Here is a 15045-nt window from a genome sequence, read left to right on the forward strand (position 1 = left end):
ACAAAAGAAAAACTGTGCAAGGTGAACTGTTGGTTGGATTAGGTATATGTGTAGTAAGTAAATCATGGCTAACAGCCTAACACATTGGGATAGATCCTCTACTAGAGTTAGCTCACTGAGTTATGAGAGGAACCACAACAGCAGACACATGTATGCAAACATGAGAGATGTTCCAACCTGATAGAAGTATAATTAGTTAGCAGTTGTTTATACATGATGGATAAGGGATCCCAATATCTAGCCCCTCACCCCCCTAATTCCATGTACCCTAAACCACCCCCAAAATGTTATGGCTAATGAAGCCCTTCGAACAATGAGTGCTTTATATGCGAAATTTTTATTTTATATTACAAATCTATTTTACTGTTACTTAAACATTTTACTTGAGATTGTATTTTTGCTAAGATTATTTACGCCGACAATAGTATGAAAAGAAATAACCTTTTAAAAGGATTTCGTTTTTTATGGACAATCCATTTTGGCAGTCAGATCTTAATTCTAGCAGTAATACAAATGTACATCCTTTTTGCACTGAAGACTATAGGAATGGTATTTTATTGTGCAATTTTCCTTTCATTGATATTCCTGACTGTTAAAGTTTGTTAAGTTGTCAAACATCATTTGATATAAGGACTTCACTGGAGCAGTACAACTTTTAATCATTTTGAATCAAAGCTCAGAAATTTTGATGCACAGAATTATTGCTGAAGCTGTATAATTATCGAACATAGACTTTTGAGTTATTATCTCATTAAGCAGAATCTTAATTGTTTTGTGGTGGTAAATCCTTGTTGTATACCGACAGTGTTTTGAGCAACTTACGGCTACATGCACGATTATTATCGATGTTGAAATTAACAACAGCTGAGGAAAGGACTTCTCCAGTCCCTTATGCATAATGTACAGATGCTATCATTTCTGCTGAAATGCAATAAAAACTGCATACAAAATATCTATTAAGAGTGTGATATACTTCCACCTAATGGTTAATATTTCCAACTCCTTTATCCTCCCAAATCCAATCAAAAACAATTTTCCTGGCCTCCTCTTCCATCTAAATTGCAAAACATGTGTTAATTTTGGAAAGTGAAATAGCACATCTAAATTTCTTTTTAACACTTTTGATTAACCAAACAATGAATTTTTTGAGATATTGGAAATTTCTATTTGTAGAATATAAAAACAATTCAATCAGTTTTAAAAAAGAGAAACATTTGAGATTTTGGAAACAATTAACACCCAAACTTATTGAACAAGTATTTGAGAAAAACGTTTGACGTTCATAAATGTGTGAAAAGGATGCAGTTGGTTTATCTTACCTGAGATAGAAAATGCAAACTAGAAAATGTCAACCAATGGTAAAATCCAGAGGACAATTGAGATTGTTTAAGCACTGATCCTAGAATGGCACTTCCTGTAGTAGTTTTGTGATAAGATAGATCTGCACCATTTCCTTTGGACAATAATGGCTTCAGACTCCCATAATAATACTTCCGGTCCATAGCAGATGTTAGGTATTCCCTGGACACTCCGTTACATGGAATGACCACTCATTGGTGTGAAGTACAACTCCTGTGGTCAAGTGGTCATTGATGTATTGATTAAAATGACCACTGCTTTACATACCGAGTATCAATGACAATAAATGACCACTGCTTTACATACCGAGTATCAATGACAATAACACATCAGTAGCTTACAAAAGGCACTGTGAAATCAGACGTGTACGTAAATCGTTCAGATCCTTTCATTCCATGGAAAGTATCCAGCAGTGATCTCTTGCTTATAGAACTGTACGTCTTTTTCTTTGTAATAAAAATATTTTTTTTTGTTTTGTTTTTACAATCCTTTGATAAAAAGCTGATTGTGAGTCAACATTCTGATTAAATAGTAAAGAAATTGCACTAATGCACTTCAGTTGGTAATCAATTATGATCAACCTTTTTTTTGCTATTAAAACTCTGAAATTTCCAATATCTTTTTCATGTTTTGTTGCAACAAATTATCACACTTCTTTGGTAAGGATCACAGATCAGAAAATGGTCACTCTCCAGGAAGGTTGTTATACACTGTAATGTTGAGATTACCTTTCTTGGGACGTGAAGCTAAGTGTAATTTCTATGTATCTTGTCTCAATAGGCAATCAAATCTTGCTTTCTGATATCAGTGTAGGTGGGTAAAAAAATATCAATCATTGGGCATCAGCCCTTCTGTAATACTTTAATCTTTAACAGTTTTCAAATGATATTTTCTGTTATTAGTCAATTTATTAATGAATTTGTTTTTGTCACTTTTCATTGTCAAGTTTTTTTCCTCGCTTTATCACCTAAATAAATGAACCAAATAATTATTTTTAAGATAGTGTTAATTTTTCCTCACATTTCCTGGTATAAACAGTTGTAAATATTTCCTTCATTTCTGCACTATAAATCAATTAAGCTCCAAATCCAACACAAACATCATACTTTAACCAATAAGCTCCCGCCAGTAAGCTCCAATTGAACCCTGACCAACAGCTAATAAGCTCCAATGGCACTCATCAACAATAATTTAACAAGCTCCAATGTTGCTGAACAATGATAAAATAATAAAGCTTCCTCGAATGGATCCCAGGTAAGCTAAGCTCTAGCCAATGAGCTCTGTACAATGACTTACATGATCAGTAAGCCTTGAGAAGTGAGCCCCTGGCTAATGTAAGCCCAGGGAGGTAGTTTGACAAGGCATACTGGTACTGATGGAGCCTAGAGACTGTGAACACTGGCATACTCTGAAGAGTACACAAAGCTAACATAGGAGAAGTGTTTACGTCAGGACTAATTGATATGTACATCCCCTGCTGAGACTGGTGTTGGTAGGGAAGCCTTGTAGTAATAGGAGGGTCGGTCCTGTAACCAGTGGGAGGGTCCAGCATTGTACTCAGGTGCCCCTCCTCTCTAACAGCAATCTCAGACAATGAGCATGATGTAGGAGAAAGACCGTAACCAATAGTGTGTATGATGTATTTGTTCTAAAGACATATTACTTGTGAGGCGGTAGTTATTATTCCACATGGTTAAGCAAAACTTTTTATTGGAGCCAATTGATTCCTGCTGCTAGCTTTGTGTATCTAGTGATGGATTCGGACAGGCAGAATCTCTTCTGAGCTGCTACGATAAGTCTGGGTATAGACCAGTGTTTATGATAGACAGAATAAGCTGCAAGGAGTTAAGACAGTATATTAACGTTTAGGGTTAAAATAGCATGTACATGTATCAAGGTTAAGACAGTATACAGGTGTAGACTTTAGACAATAAATATAGGTGTTGGGTTTAGAGAGTATGTGAAGGGTATAGACAGTATATATAGGTGTAGTGTTTAGAGAGTATATATAGGTGAAGGGTTTAGACAGTATATAAAGGTGTAGGGTTTAGACAGTATATAAAGGTGTAGGGTTTAGACAGTATATATAAAGGTGTAGGGTTTAGAGATTATATATAGGTGTAGGGTTTAGACAGTAAATATAAAGGTGTAGGGTTTAGACAGTATATATAGGTGTAGGGTTTAGACAGTAAATATAAAGGTGTAGGGTTTAGACAGTAAATATAAAGGTGTAGGTTTAGAGAGTATATAAAGGTGAAGGGTATAGACAGTATATAAAGGTGTAGGGTTTAGAGAATATATAAAGGTGTAGGGTCTAGACAGTATATAAAAGTTTAGGGTTTAGACATTATATAAATGTATAGGGTTTAGAGAGTATATAAAGGTGAAGGGTTTAGACAGTATATAAAGGTGTAGGGTTTAGACAGTATATAAAGGTGTGGGTTTTAGATAGTATGCATATTTATGTTTGTGTTGTCAAATGTGATGCATTAGAACTTGGCGTCAAAGAATATTTGTGTGGCAGAATATACCAATATTTTCAATAAATTGATGCTTCTATTCTCATGGAGTTATCTATAGTATTCAACAGTACATCATTAGATATCCACTATGTAAGCTATAGGTTGTAGTACTAAGAAGAAGAGAGCGGCATTCCAGATGATTGCAAGATCATCACTGCTAACTTTCTAGGGAATTACCCAAGATATTTTGGTTTAGACTTTTACCTTGACATTTAAACAAATAGCATCTATCAATACTTATAACGAAATCTAAACCCAAGACTAGTGCTGTCACAACAGGTACTTAGGTCTGTATGTCTATGACGTCAGAACACAGCTGTACTTATCTCATTTTAGGGGGGTCACAGAGAAATCTCACATGGAATATTAATACGGGATTAGTCACAAAATCTATGTTTAAAACAGAGAGAAATAGTCAAAATTCACATGAACCTGTATAGATTGCTATGAGTTAAAATTGAATTCCTCTTTTTTTGTTGGCTTATTTTAAACAAACTCTGTAAGGTTTTAAAAGACGTGTCTTTATAACTTTACAAAAAACATTTTGTAAAATAATGTTTACCTACCTAACTATTAGATTATAATCTTTTGAGCTATTTAAGAAAATCCTAGGAAATCATTTACCTTTAAAACGTATTCAAATACATCCATAGCCTATTTTCATATACAAGTGTATTACACCCCATGCATATGTGTCCTTGCTTTGATCAAAGTACACCTACAAAGCCACTCTATTTTTTCGTAATACTTGCAACTCTGGGCCGAATAATTTACAGTTCTATGACATAATTTGTGTAAGAGTTGTCTCCCCTGTTGTCTCCCCTATTTCATTTATTAAAGTGTCTCCCCTATTTCATTTGACTGATAAGCAGTGTATCACCAGTTTTCATATTTATGTTATTTATACCATTAGATTGTAGATTCAGTATAATATCACAAAAAGTGCAATACTTTCAACCATGTAGCAGTGTTTGGTCTGGCCAAGGAAATCTGTATTGGACCTCAGCTTTGCTCGAGTCTGTTATATTATTATACCATCTAATATATATACTCATAAACTGCTTTATAGCCCTCTTGCAACCCTATACAATACATGTTATGTACAATCTTTACATTAATATATTTAATTAAGGTTTAAAATATGTTGTATGATTTTTTCTATGGTAAAGCAATTTGTTACATATCAAAAAAATGACAGCATTCGCAAAAGCTCTTTGTTCCCGCTTTGCATACATTTTAAGCTCAAATTACTTTTAAGATTTGTAACAACTTTGGTATCAGCAATTCTCTCCTATTCAGAAATCAATGTACCATTAATTTGGTTAGAAACTGTTGCCATGGAAACCTGACAGTGAAAAAAACCCACCTGAAAATATATACAGTAGATTTCACTTAATATCACTTCTGATTTGTCAGGTGAAAATGTGATATTAACCGGAATATGACATTAAGAGAAAACATGTTTTTCTGACTATTTCAGATGTCAAAACCTGGAAATGACCGTATTTAAATGTCCAAGTGATATGGTATTAAAAAGAAGATCGTTGGATAAAAATATTTGTAATTGACACAACTTTTCTTTATTAACAGTGAAGTGATCGCGTTTTATTTGTTTTTTTCATTGAAATATGCAGCTAAAATACTTGCTCAATTCCGGCAGTGCTCTACGATCGTACGTCATCAAATAAGCCTAGAGGCTAGATTGACCTGTAGTTGCCGTCGGCCGCTAGTCTATATTCTGCTCCGAATTAATATTAGTCGTAAAGAATGTCATGTTAGTACAAATTTACCTTAATCTTATCAAAGCTTTGATTTTGAAAACATCTTAGTAAATTCTTAGATCATTCAATCATGTGTCCCAAGTTTGAAGTTTACATCGTTTTCTGAGAATGCAGAGAATGTGAAAAAGCTACAAAGTGATGAACTGTAATCTTTTGTAACATGTCGTTTCATTGGATGAAACATCATTGCATATTTTTATCGACCAATCAGATGCCGTGAAACACAGGATGTGTTTTGATGAAATCTGTTTCTACAACTGAAGTCTTAATTTATTGGTCCAGGGATAGGTGTGGGTTCTGTAAGCAGACATAATTACATTTGGCATTATTTTTTAACTTTTCCTTGTTCCTAAAGCAGTATAGTTTTTTAAAAACACTGAAACCTGGATGTCAGATGGATCAAGATCTTATAACCAAAGCACTGTCAGAGTTTGTTAATTGTTATCTTTTTATGAAAACTGGATCAGGAATTTTCCTACCGAATACTTCAAATTTCCACTGCAAGTATTTCACCTGTTTTCAAAAACTTTTCAAAATATTTGATCTTGATACATGTGCATTAAGGGTCACAGGTGTTAGATTTGCTGAAATATGTTTACAATTTCTGTCAATGAACCATGAGGCCAGGAGTAATGATATTTTACCTGTAGTGGGTGAAGAATTATCAGGTTCGTTCAAATAAATTATCTTGATCCATATTCAAGGTCACAGGGGCTAAGTGCATACAATTAATACATGGAGTGGTCCATCATAGATTGACAAATTGATTTAAAAGGAAGTCAGCATTGGAGACAGTAGCTGCGAATATTAAGTTTCTCCTCATGACTAGGATTTATAAATCCCTGTAAGTTCAATTTTTTTATTTTTGGTCAAAATCATGAAAATTTCATGTGATAATGTTTGGCAGTTGTATCTCCAATATGACCACCAGAGTGCTTTGATTGGCTGAGATTAGCACTACATCATTGAATTATTTTTCCACATCATTAGAGTGTCTGGTCAGCAATATAGGTCCCTCGGTCACTTGTTTTTAGATTTTTGATGAGATTTAAAAGAAAATGATTTAGTGCTTTCAATTAAAGACTCTTAAAATTTGAACCAATTTTTAACATTTTGAACAAGAATGAATAACTTTAGATGAATATATCAACTTTCCTTTAGTATTTAAGCAGGTAAGACTTTCAGTAGGAAAGTGATGTGTAGTCAGGTGGTTTCGTTGATAATGGCCCGCTGTTGTGAGCTGCGAAAACAGTGCTAAAAAATAGTAGTGCTGCCCTCGATAGGGAGAAGTGGAATAGTTTACTGCAGGAAAGCCTTTGTTGTGGAAACAGTGTAAATGAATTGGGGCAAGGGGTAATATATATACTGAAAACTTTTTTTGGAGTTTGAAAAACGTAGGTTCCTAAAAGAAAAGATGATGGACATCTCTGTTTCCATATCTCGGTCCATTTTAAAAATGTTTATGGGACAACTGTGGCTCTGACTATTCTGGTCATTTTTATGCCCTTCAACATTGTTGGTTGGGGATGGGGTGGTGGTGAGGGAGGTGTGTAGGAGAAGTGGCGGTGGGAGAAAGGGGTACAGGGGCAGGGGATGGTATATAGTGTTATCCATTTCCATCCTGTCCTGTACTTGTCTTTTTCTCGCAAATTGCATTGTCTACCAACTGACATTTTCTAACAGATTTTCATCATAGTCTATACAAAGGTCAAGTATGAGAATACCTCTTATGAGTTTGTATGTCAGGGTCCCAAGGTCAATCCTATGATCACTGTTGCTATTTAAAGGTCAACCTTTGCTGTTTTGCTGACCATTTAATATAATTTGGCTGCTGACCATTAAATTAAATTTGGTGATATTGAAATATACAGCACTTACAGATATTGAACTTGACCAAATTGCAACAATAAAATGTCCAACATGCTCATACAGGGTTGTAAAATTGGAAGTCTTTTGTCGAGTTCAAAAGCCTGGTTAAATATTCTACAAAACAGTTCTTTACCACATCATTGCAGACAAGAAGGCTGAATTGCAACAGGCGATGTTTGTGATTGTTTCTTTTGTTTTTGTAGGAAAATGTCTAGAATTTCGGTGAATACATTAAAACATGCCTCAAGTAAACATGATTTGTTAATGCCAGATCATAAAAGCAGCTTTGCTTTTTTAATAGCAAGACTTTCCTCTTCTCATCATTTTGTTCACATTGGAAGTCCAAATATTTCAGAATGTGCAAACTTTTTTGATGTCTGCCTATGTGGAAAGAAACACCAGACTATTTATTTGCTATGTATTCAGATATTCTACATATTTGAATGTTTTAGAAGTTGGTAGGATTTTTTTTTTTAAATCTTTAAGAATTTTGAATATTATATAATGTAATGCATGCAATGTCTTGAAGCATGAAGTTAAGGTAAGAGTGTGTATAAAGACAACTTTTGGGGTATTATTGACTTTAATGAATGTATTTGTTTTGTTGTGCGGCTTGTATGGCATCTTTATGACCGATATCTTACATGTATGCAGCGTCACATGAGATCGGGGGTCGATATTTCGAATATAAAATACAATAGCTTACGTGATATGATAGATCTTGACTAAAATATAGAATTCACGTGGGCAACTGAACATTTTATTTTCACCACTTTTGAAAGTATAAAGCACGCTCTTAAATTTCTACCTTTTTGACAGATTGTGTCTGGGTATGACGTCTTTAAAGTATTAAAAAAAATGAACTGTTAACTGTCCCTTGAGTATTTAGGAGTTGAGCGTTTATAATGATCAATTTTCTTTCAGATCGTAAGTTGAAGTGGTGAAAATATCTCAAGCGATGCGAGTTGTCTGGAATTACTTGATCACGTATCTTTGTTGTTTTCCACTTACCTTTAAAGATTGTTTAAGTGCAGGAAAAGATTGATATGATGTTTTCATCATGTTTGTCAAATCATGTTTAAACAATTTTAATTAAATGTTTTACTGTGAAACATTATCTTCTGTTATACTTGACTTCTGAATTGGGGTTTAAAATTCTTTAAAAAAGACAGGAAGCGAGAGAGGAAGGACAAAATGAAATAAAAGAAATACGGCTGATTTAGAGAAGATTAGAGTTGACTATTTATAGAGGAAACCCTTTGTTGACATTCAAGGCAATTTTAATTCAGAAATAAAAGAAAGACATAAAACGATCTTTTGTATGCTGGTTCCCAAATAAAACTCTGTGGGGTATTAATGTAGATATGAACTCATAAATAAGAAATATCAGTATGATATTATAGTCACACTTGTGTGGAGTCCAGATTTTACTTTAACCCTACAGTGTATGTCTATTTATAGACACCACACAAATCAGGTAACAATTACAATTAATTGGATCTTTCAACAAGTATCTTCATGTAGATGTTAAAAACATACTTGAAAACACTCATAACACATTAAATGCAACATTTTTTAGGATATGTGTATGCAAAAAAAACCTGGGAAATAATAGTCACATTGGGTTTAAGCATAAGATAATTCAGGCATTTTTAAGAGAAATGACATCAGGTCAATTGTCATGTAGAAGTGTTGACATATCGATAGACACACCAACAGAAAGTTTAGCATGAAAAAACTGAGGGAATGATTTTGGAACTTAGGGAAGTGCAGAGAATACTAGATGAAGGAACATAGAGAATTGTCGAAGATTGAGCAATTCCAAAAAGGAATAGACAGAGGGGTCGATATCCTGAACAAATACCAAGTTAGATCTAATATTGATCTGTAATATATCGGCTCGCTGGATGTAAAATGTACATCAAAAAGCTATTTAACTGCTGGAATATCAAAATGAAACCCTTCAGATGGGAAAAACATTGGCATTTTATGATTGCATCAAAGCCGATTCTATTTATAGATTTAGTCTGTAATCTGTCAAGTCTGACAGCTGTCAGAATAGAATAGAATGGAATAGAAACTAACATCATAAAGGACTCTTCGTCTAGGGTTGGAAAGAGTCTGAGTTATCTTTAAATGTCTAGAAATAAAAATTTGGTCCGTGGTACATTCCACACCATATATTGTCTACATGTCACCAAAGATCCGTGGTACATTCCACACCATATATTGTCTACATGTCACCAAAGATCCGTGATACATTCCACACCATATATTGTCTACATGTCACCAAAAAAGAAGGAAAGTTTCAACAACATGTTGATTAAATATCATGTGTTATTAAATATCATGTGTTATTAAATATCATGTGTTATTAAAGGGACATCACGTGAAAAGGCGTTTTTTTTTTAATGAATGTATGTATTGTATGCACTTCCACTTATGTTACAACGCTATCCCCATATTCATAGTCCGTTCCAAATGTCCAGTTTGACCACTTGAATTGTTCAGGAAAGCCCTGCTAAAAATAGCGCCGATAACGTCACCTGACTAGGCAGTAAACACAAGTGGTGCGAGCGAGATGAAACGGTTTCCAAAGAGGCCCCCAGAGAGGGGCCGTTAGGCAACTGCAACTTCTTACCGCACTATGAAACCAAGTTATATGATTTATAAGTCCGTATTCAAACTTATTGAACAGTAATTATTCATCATTAGAAGTTAATTGCACACTTGCCAATATTCAGAATTTAAATTTATTTAGCTTTAAACATAAATGTGTTGCCAATAAAATTAAACAAGGGATGGGGCACAAGTTTTTACAGCCTTCTCCCGTCATACATTTACAATTAAATGTCAACAATGATAATAGGCATAAACATAAAGTAGATATATTTAAATATATATTGAATTTAGTACCGGAATGTGGCCGGTACAGATGGTACGTGTCTAAACACCTTCCCTACACCAAGGGACAAACCTTTCTGATTTTTTTTATATGTTGCCGGGGCAGAGGAGGCCGGGTATTCATATTAGCACTAATTTAAATCTTGCATGTAAAAACAAAAATAATCGTTTAATTCAGCAATATAATTAAATCATACCATTTTATTGAACCCGGTAATATTATAAATTATGTAAATCCACGGACTTCGATAACACGTATCTCGGTGACCCAGAAAATACGCCGTGGGCCATCACAACAGTTATCCCTTGGAGGGCCTCATGGAAAAATCAAACTAACCAGTCACTTATCCCTTCCTTTCGCATAAACCACTGTATAATTATAGAAACACAAAGTAAACTCTCTCCAATACATGCCCATTAACATATTAAACTAAGTTCATCTGTGTTCAAACTCAGACAAAGATACTAGCGAGCTTAATAGTTTTAGATATTTATTCATAACATAAACAGCGCTAGCATTTCTGTCGATTCCATTTCAGCTTAACCGGCTATCCGGAAGAATACATGCACCGTACTAACTGCTACGGCAGTTATTTTCTCCTTTGAATACTGCCCACCTGCAATAATGATTCCGTAACGTACTCCTTGCGCTATCTTTTGACCATTTGGCAACTTTTCGTTTCGTAGCTGACACGGTACAACACTTTTCTTTCGCTTACTTCACACGGCCAGTCATTTTGTTTACAAAGAAATGGTGTGCTATGCGCATGCGCCAGTAGAGGGAAATCCCTGAACAAAACGTTGGTCAGACAGGTAGAAATACCGATGATTTTCTTAGATTTAAACATTTTTATGAATCTATTTCAGCCAAATCCGATCGTCATTTTCCATAAGGAGTCTCACTTGATATGTTTATGTAGTATTTGAAAAAAAGACAAAAAATAAAGTTACTTCACCGTGATGCCCCTTTAATACATTTAAAATGAAAAAATATGTTCCACTAGGATTTGGTTCGATATTAGTCTGTCAAGGTTAAAAGACACATGAAAATGAAATTCAAATCAGCGACATTTTTGTATGAATTTACCAAATGATTTTTTGAACTGAAACAAAATATGCATGTCTAAGGTTTTAACCAATCATATTTAAACAATGCCTACAAAAATATTGATATTTCTTCCAACAATTAAAAAAAAAAGTTGTATAAAGTTAATGCATTTGTTCTGTTACAGTTTTTATAACGAATAAACAATTGAGCATGTTGCAGCTTTGAGGTTGACATGTTCTTGTCAAAAAATAGGTTTGTTTCCCAAGTAACGGTTAATCAAGTAAGTGCATTAGACATCCGACAAACATATATCCCTGAATAAAGTTTTTGTTTAGGGACAATAGATAAACATCAATTAGTTTCAAAGACTTCAATCAGTTGCACTGGAGTGTTCATTGGAGTAGATGCGGTATGTCTATGACCAAACTGTTGAAGTAGTCGACAAAAAATCTAAATCTTTGATGGATCATTGTGTGATACATGTTCATTGACCCGTCTCTTCTAATTCCTGTCATTTCACATTTAGACTTTAAATTCGAGGGATGATACAGGCCTCTGTTACCTTTTATTCGACAATAGATCAGGAAACAACTGGACCAAATACCCGAAACATAACAAAGAACCCAAAGCCAAAGCAATACCAATTATGGCGGGGAAAAATTGCCAGGATAATATTTGGTGAAAGTTTGGAAAGCTTTTGGTGTTGTAAATCCTATGTTGTAATATATTTTTGGAAAAACTTCATAACAAAAACATCTATGTGTCCAAATGCGAAACAGTACACATTTAAAAATAAGAAAGAAAAATACTGAGAATCGTACAAGACTAAGGGTATAAAATGAATGAAAGAAATGTATTTTTTTGTGAAGAAGCTTACAAACCGTTGTATATATATGACACGGTCAGGAGAGGATTTATCGTCTCGTAGAGTGATCATGAGGTGACGTAGAGCATTGCTACAGAATGATCACAGATAACTAACTCTAGCCTTTGCAGATGCATTTAAAGTGAGATGCACTTTTGGCTTTGGAAAATATAAATGTTTTATACAATCACATTCTCCTAAAAATCCAATAATATCACATCACACGCGAAGCAGATTGAGGGTTTTCCCTTTGCCATGGACTCCGATATGACCGTCTGTCATGACTGTTGAAGAATCGTTATTGCAAATGTGCGGTTGGTTGAATGTCCACGTATCGATGTGGCACAATTATGGATATAGATGTCAATGTATCAGAAAGTGGCAATAAGGATCAGGGTGTGTAGTTTATTCAATTTTGAAACATTGCCAGCAAAAAAATGAAAAAAATGTGTTTAAATCCCATTAGGTTCAAACAGATATAAGACTCTTTGAGTGCTAAATACACACTTAAGTGAAAAAAATGTCTACACGAAGAAAGGTTTTGCATTACCTCATATTTCAACATTGCAGCTCTAGATTTTTGTTTGTACGTTGGTTTTAAATGATTATTATTGTCAACCTTAACGGTATAGAATCCACTTGATATGACTTGTCAGCATGCTGTACTAAGGTCAACATTTTACAGATACACAATACTGGATTAGCATTGTGGTTTCGGTCCTTACAAGTCAAAAGAAGACTGCCTGGATATTTTAACCTAAATTTACATGTAGCATCCTAACTCATGGTAAAGATACATGCTGCCTCTATTCAAAAAGTCTTGGTTTCACAAATAGAAAATCTGTAAAACAATTTTCATGATTTGGCTTAATTCTTTAAAGCACTAGCTGTTAGCTTCGACATAAAGAAAAATAATGAAAAGGTTAAAAACAAAAAACCGTTGTAGCTGATTTCTTTCATATTGTCCATTATTCTACAAATAATTTCCATCAAAGTACAAATTCCAAATAATCACACTTTATCAGAAAAGTTTGGTCTTTAAAACCTGTTTAAATTTCTGATAATACCCTTTCTATGATTTGAACAAATCTTCATTAAATATCTTGAGGAAATTGAAATCGTAACAGAAATGAATGTTTAGGGTAAATTTCTGACAATATCCTTTCTATGATTTGAACAAATCTTCATTAAATATCTTGAGGAAATTGAAATCGTAACAGAAATGAACATTTACGGCATTATAATCTGAAATGTCATGATGTATTCTTAGCCAGAAGACCATTACTGTAATACACTTTGCTTCCAAAAATATGTAACTGAGTTAGGAAGACCATTAGTCTGGAAACTGACTTCCCTTTGAAGCTGCACAGATCATGATGTTTCTGTCGATCACAGCTGTCTTCCCCTTGAAGCTACAGATCATGATGTGTCTGTCAATCTCAGCTGACTTCCCCTTGAAGCTACAGATCATGATGTTTCTGTCGATCACATCTGACTTCCCCTTGAAGCTACAGATCATGATGTGTCTGTCAATCTCAGCTGACTTCCCCTTGAAGCTACAGATCATGATGTTTCTGTCGATCACAGCTGACTTCTCCTTGAATCTACAGATCATGATGTTTCTGTCAATCACAGCTGACTTTCCCTTGAAGCTACCGATCATGATGTTTCTGTCAATCTCGGCTGACTTCTCCTTGAATCTACAGATCATGATGTTTCTGTCAATCTCAGCTGACTCCCCTTGAAGCTACAGATCATAATGTTTCTGTCAATCACAGCTGACTTCCCCTTGAAGCTACAGATCATGACGTTTCTGTCAATCACAGCTTACGGAGATCGAGATCTCTTTACCACACAAAACCTGAAACTGAGTTACTGAAGATACCAGGACGTTTTTTTGTAAAACTTTGACGGGTCCCAAGAGGTCTGCATTGCCCTGCTTCATTACAATTGTTTAAATCCTTGTTGTTTATTTTTGATTTCCATGTGGTTTTAATTTCTCTGTCCATTAACAGTTTGTAAAGTAGTGAAAATGGGGAATCACTAAAGAAAGAAAGCCATATTCTAGTTCTCTGAAACATTGTTATGTTCAAAGTATAGAGACCCTGCAAAAGGTGACTATCAATGAGATTTATGAGAAATATGAGTTTGTTGTAAGAAATTTCGACGGTTAAATATATTATAAGTATTCTTTCTTAAAAAAACTAAGTGCTCTCTCATATTTGGAAGATATTTTTGTTTCTATTTTCCATCTATCAGTCTGTTTGCTTGCATGAATTGGCTACCATCATTGTAATGATCTGTCAAAATTAATTTCTATGGAATTTATTTAGAACTTTTTATTATTTTCTAGTTAACACTTCCATTTACCTAAGGGGTACATGCTAACTTTGACACCTGTGTTTTGTGTTAGGTATCTTTCATACGGTTATATGTTATTTTATTCACCTGTGATTTGTGTTAGAGTTATCTCCCTTAATTATATACTATTCTTAATTCAACTGTTATTTGTGTTAAGGTTATACTTCTCAGGCATATATATTTACTACCATATATATATTATACCTGTGCCTTTGTGCTAGTTATCTCCCCTTCAGATTAAGGCATATTCACCTGTGATTTGTGTTAAAATTATCTCCCTTGAAGCATTTGCAGCATTTCAATAATTTAAATTACCTCATCATAATCAATCAGTTC

General features: G+C 34.2%; 3 protein-coding genes across 4 annotated transcripts in view; 1 reads left to right on the forward strand and 2 right to left on the reverse strand.

The window, feature by feature from the left end:
• The window catches only part of LOC110442847 (protein asunder homolog), a 225606-nt gene that overhangs the window by 42742 nt on the left and 167819 nt on the right, over positions 1–15045 (forward strand). The gene's annotated exons all lie outside the window — the stretch shown is intronic.
• LOC110442848 (FMRFamide-activated amiloride-sensitive sodium channel-like) overlaps positions 1–15045 on the reverse strand; it is a 72113-nt gene that overhangs the window by 18005 nt on the left and 39063 nt on the right. Inside the window, exon 1 of one of the 2 annotated variants that reach the window (XM_021486677.1) lies at positions 1320–1721. The exons of the other annotated variant lie outside the window; for it this stretch is intronic. The gene's annotated coding sequence lies outside the window, so the exon portion shown is untranslated. Of the gene's footprint in view, positions 1–1319; positions 1722–15045 lie in introns of those variants that run through there. 2 annotated transcript variants of the gene reach the window in all.
• Positions 13658–15045, reverse strand: part of LOC110442850 — a 47664-nt gene continuing 46276 nt past the window's right edge. Inside the window, exon 2 of the mRNA XM_021486679.1 lies at positions 13658–14048. Within this exon, the coding sequence (XP_021342354.1) occupies positions 13682–14011 (330 nt within the window). The 5' untranslated portion in view covers positions 14012–14048 and the 3' untranslated portion in view covers positions 13658–13681. The remainder of the gene's footprint in view (positions 14049–15045) is intronic.

This window comes from Mizuhopecten yessoensis, unplaced genomic scaffold (assembly GCF_002113885.1).
Source record: "Mizuhopecten yessoensis strain PY_sf001 unplaced genomic scaffold, ASM211388v2 scaffold716305, whole genome shotgun sequence".
Taxonomy (NCBI): Eukaryota; Metazoa; Mollusca; class Bivalvia; order Pectinida; family Pectinidae; genus Mizuhopecten; species Mizuhopecten yessoensis.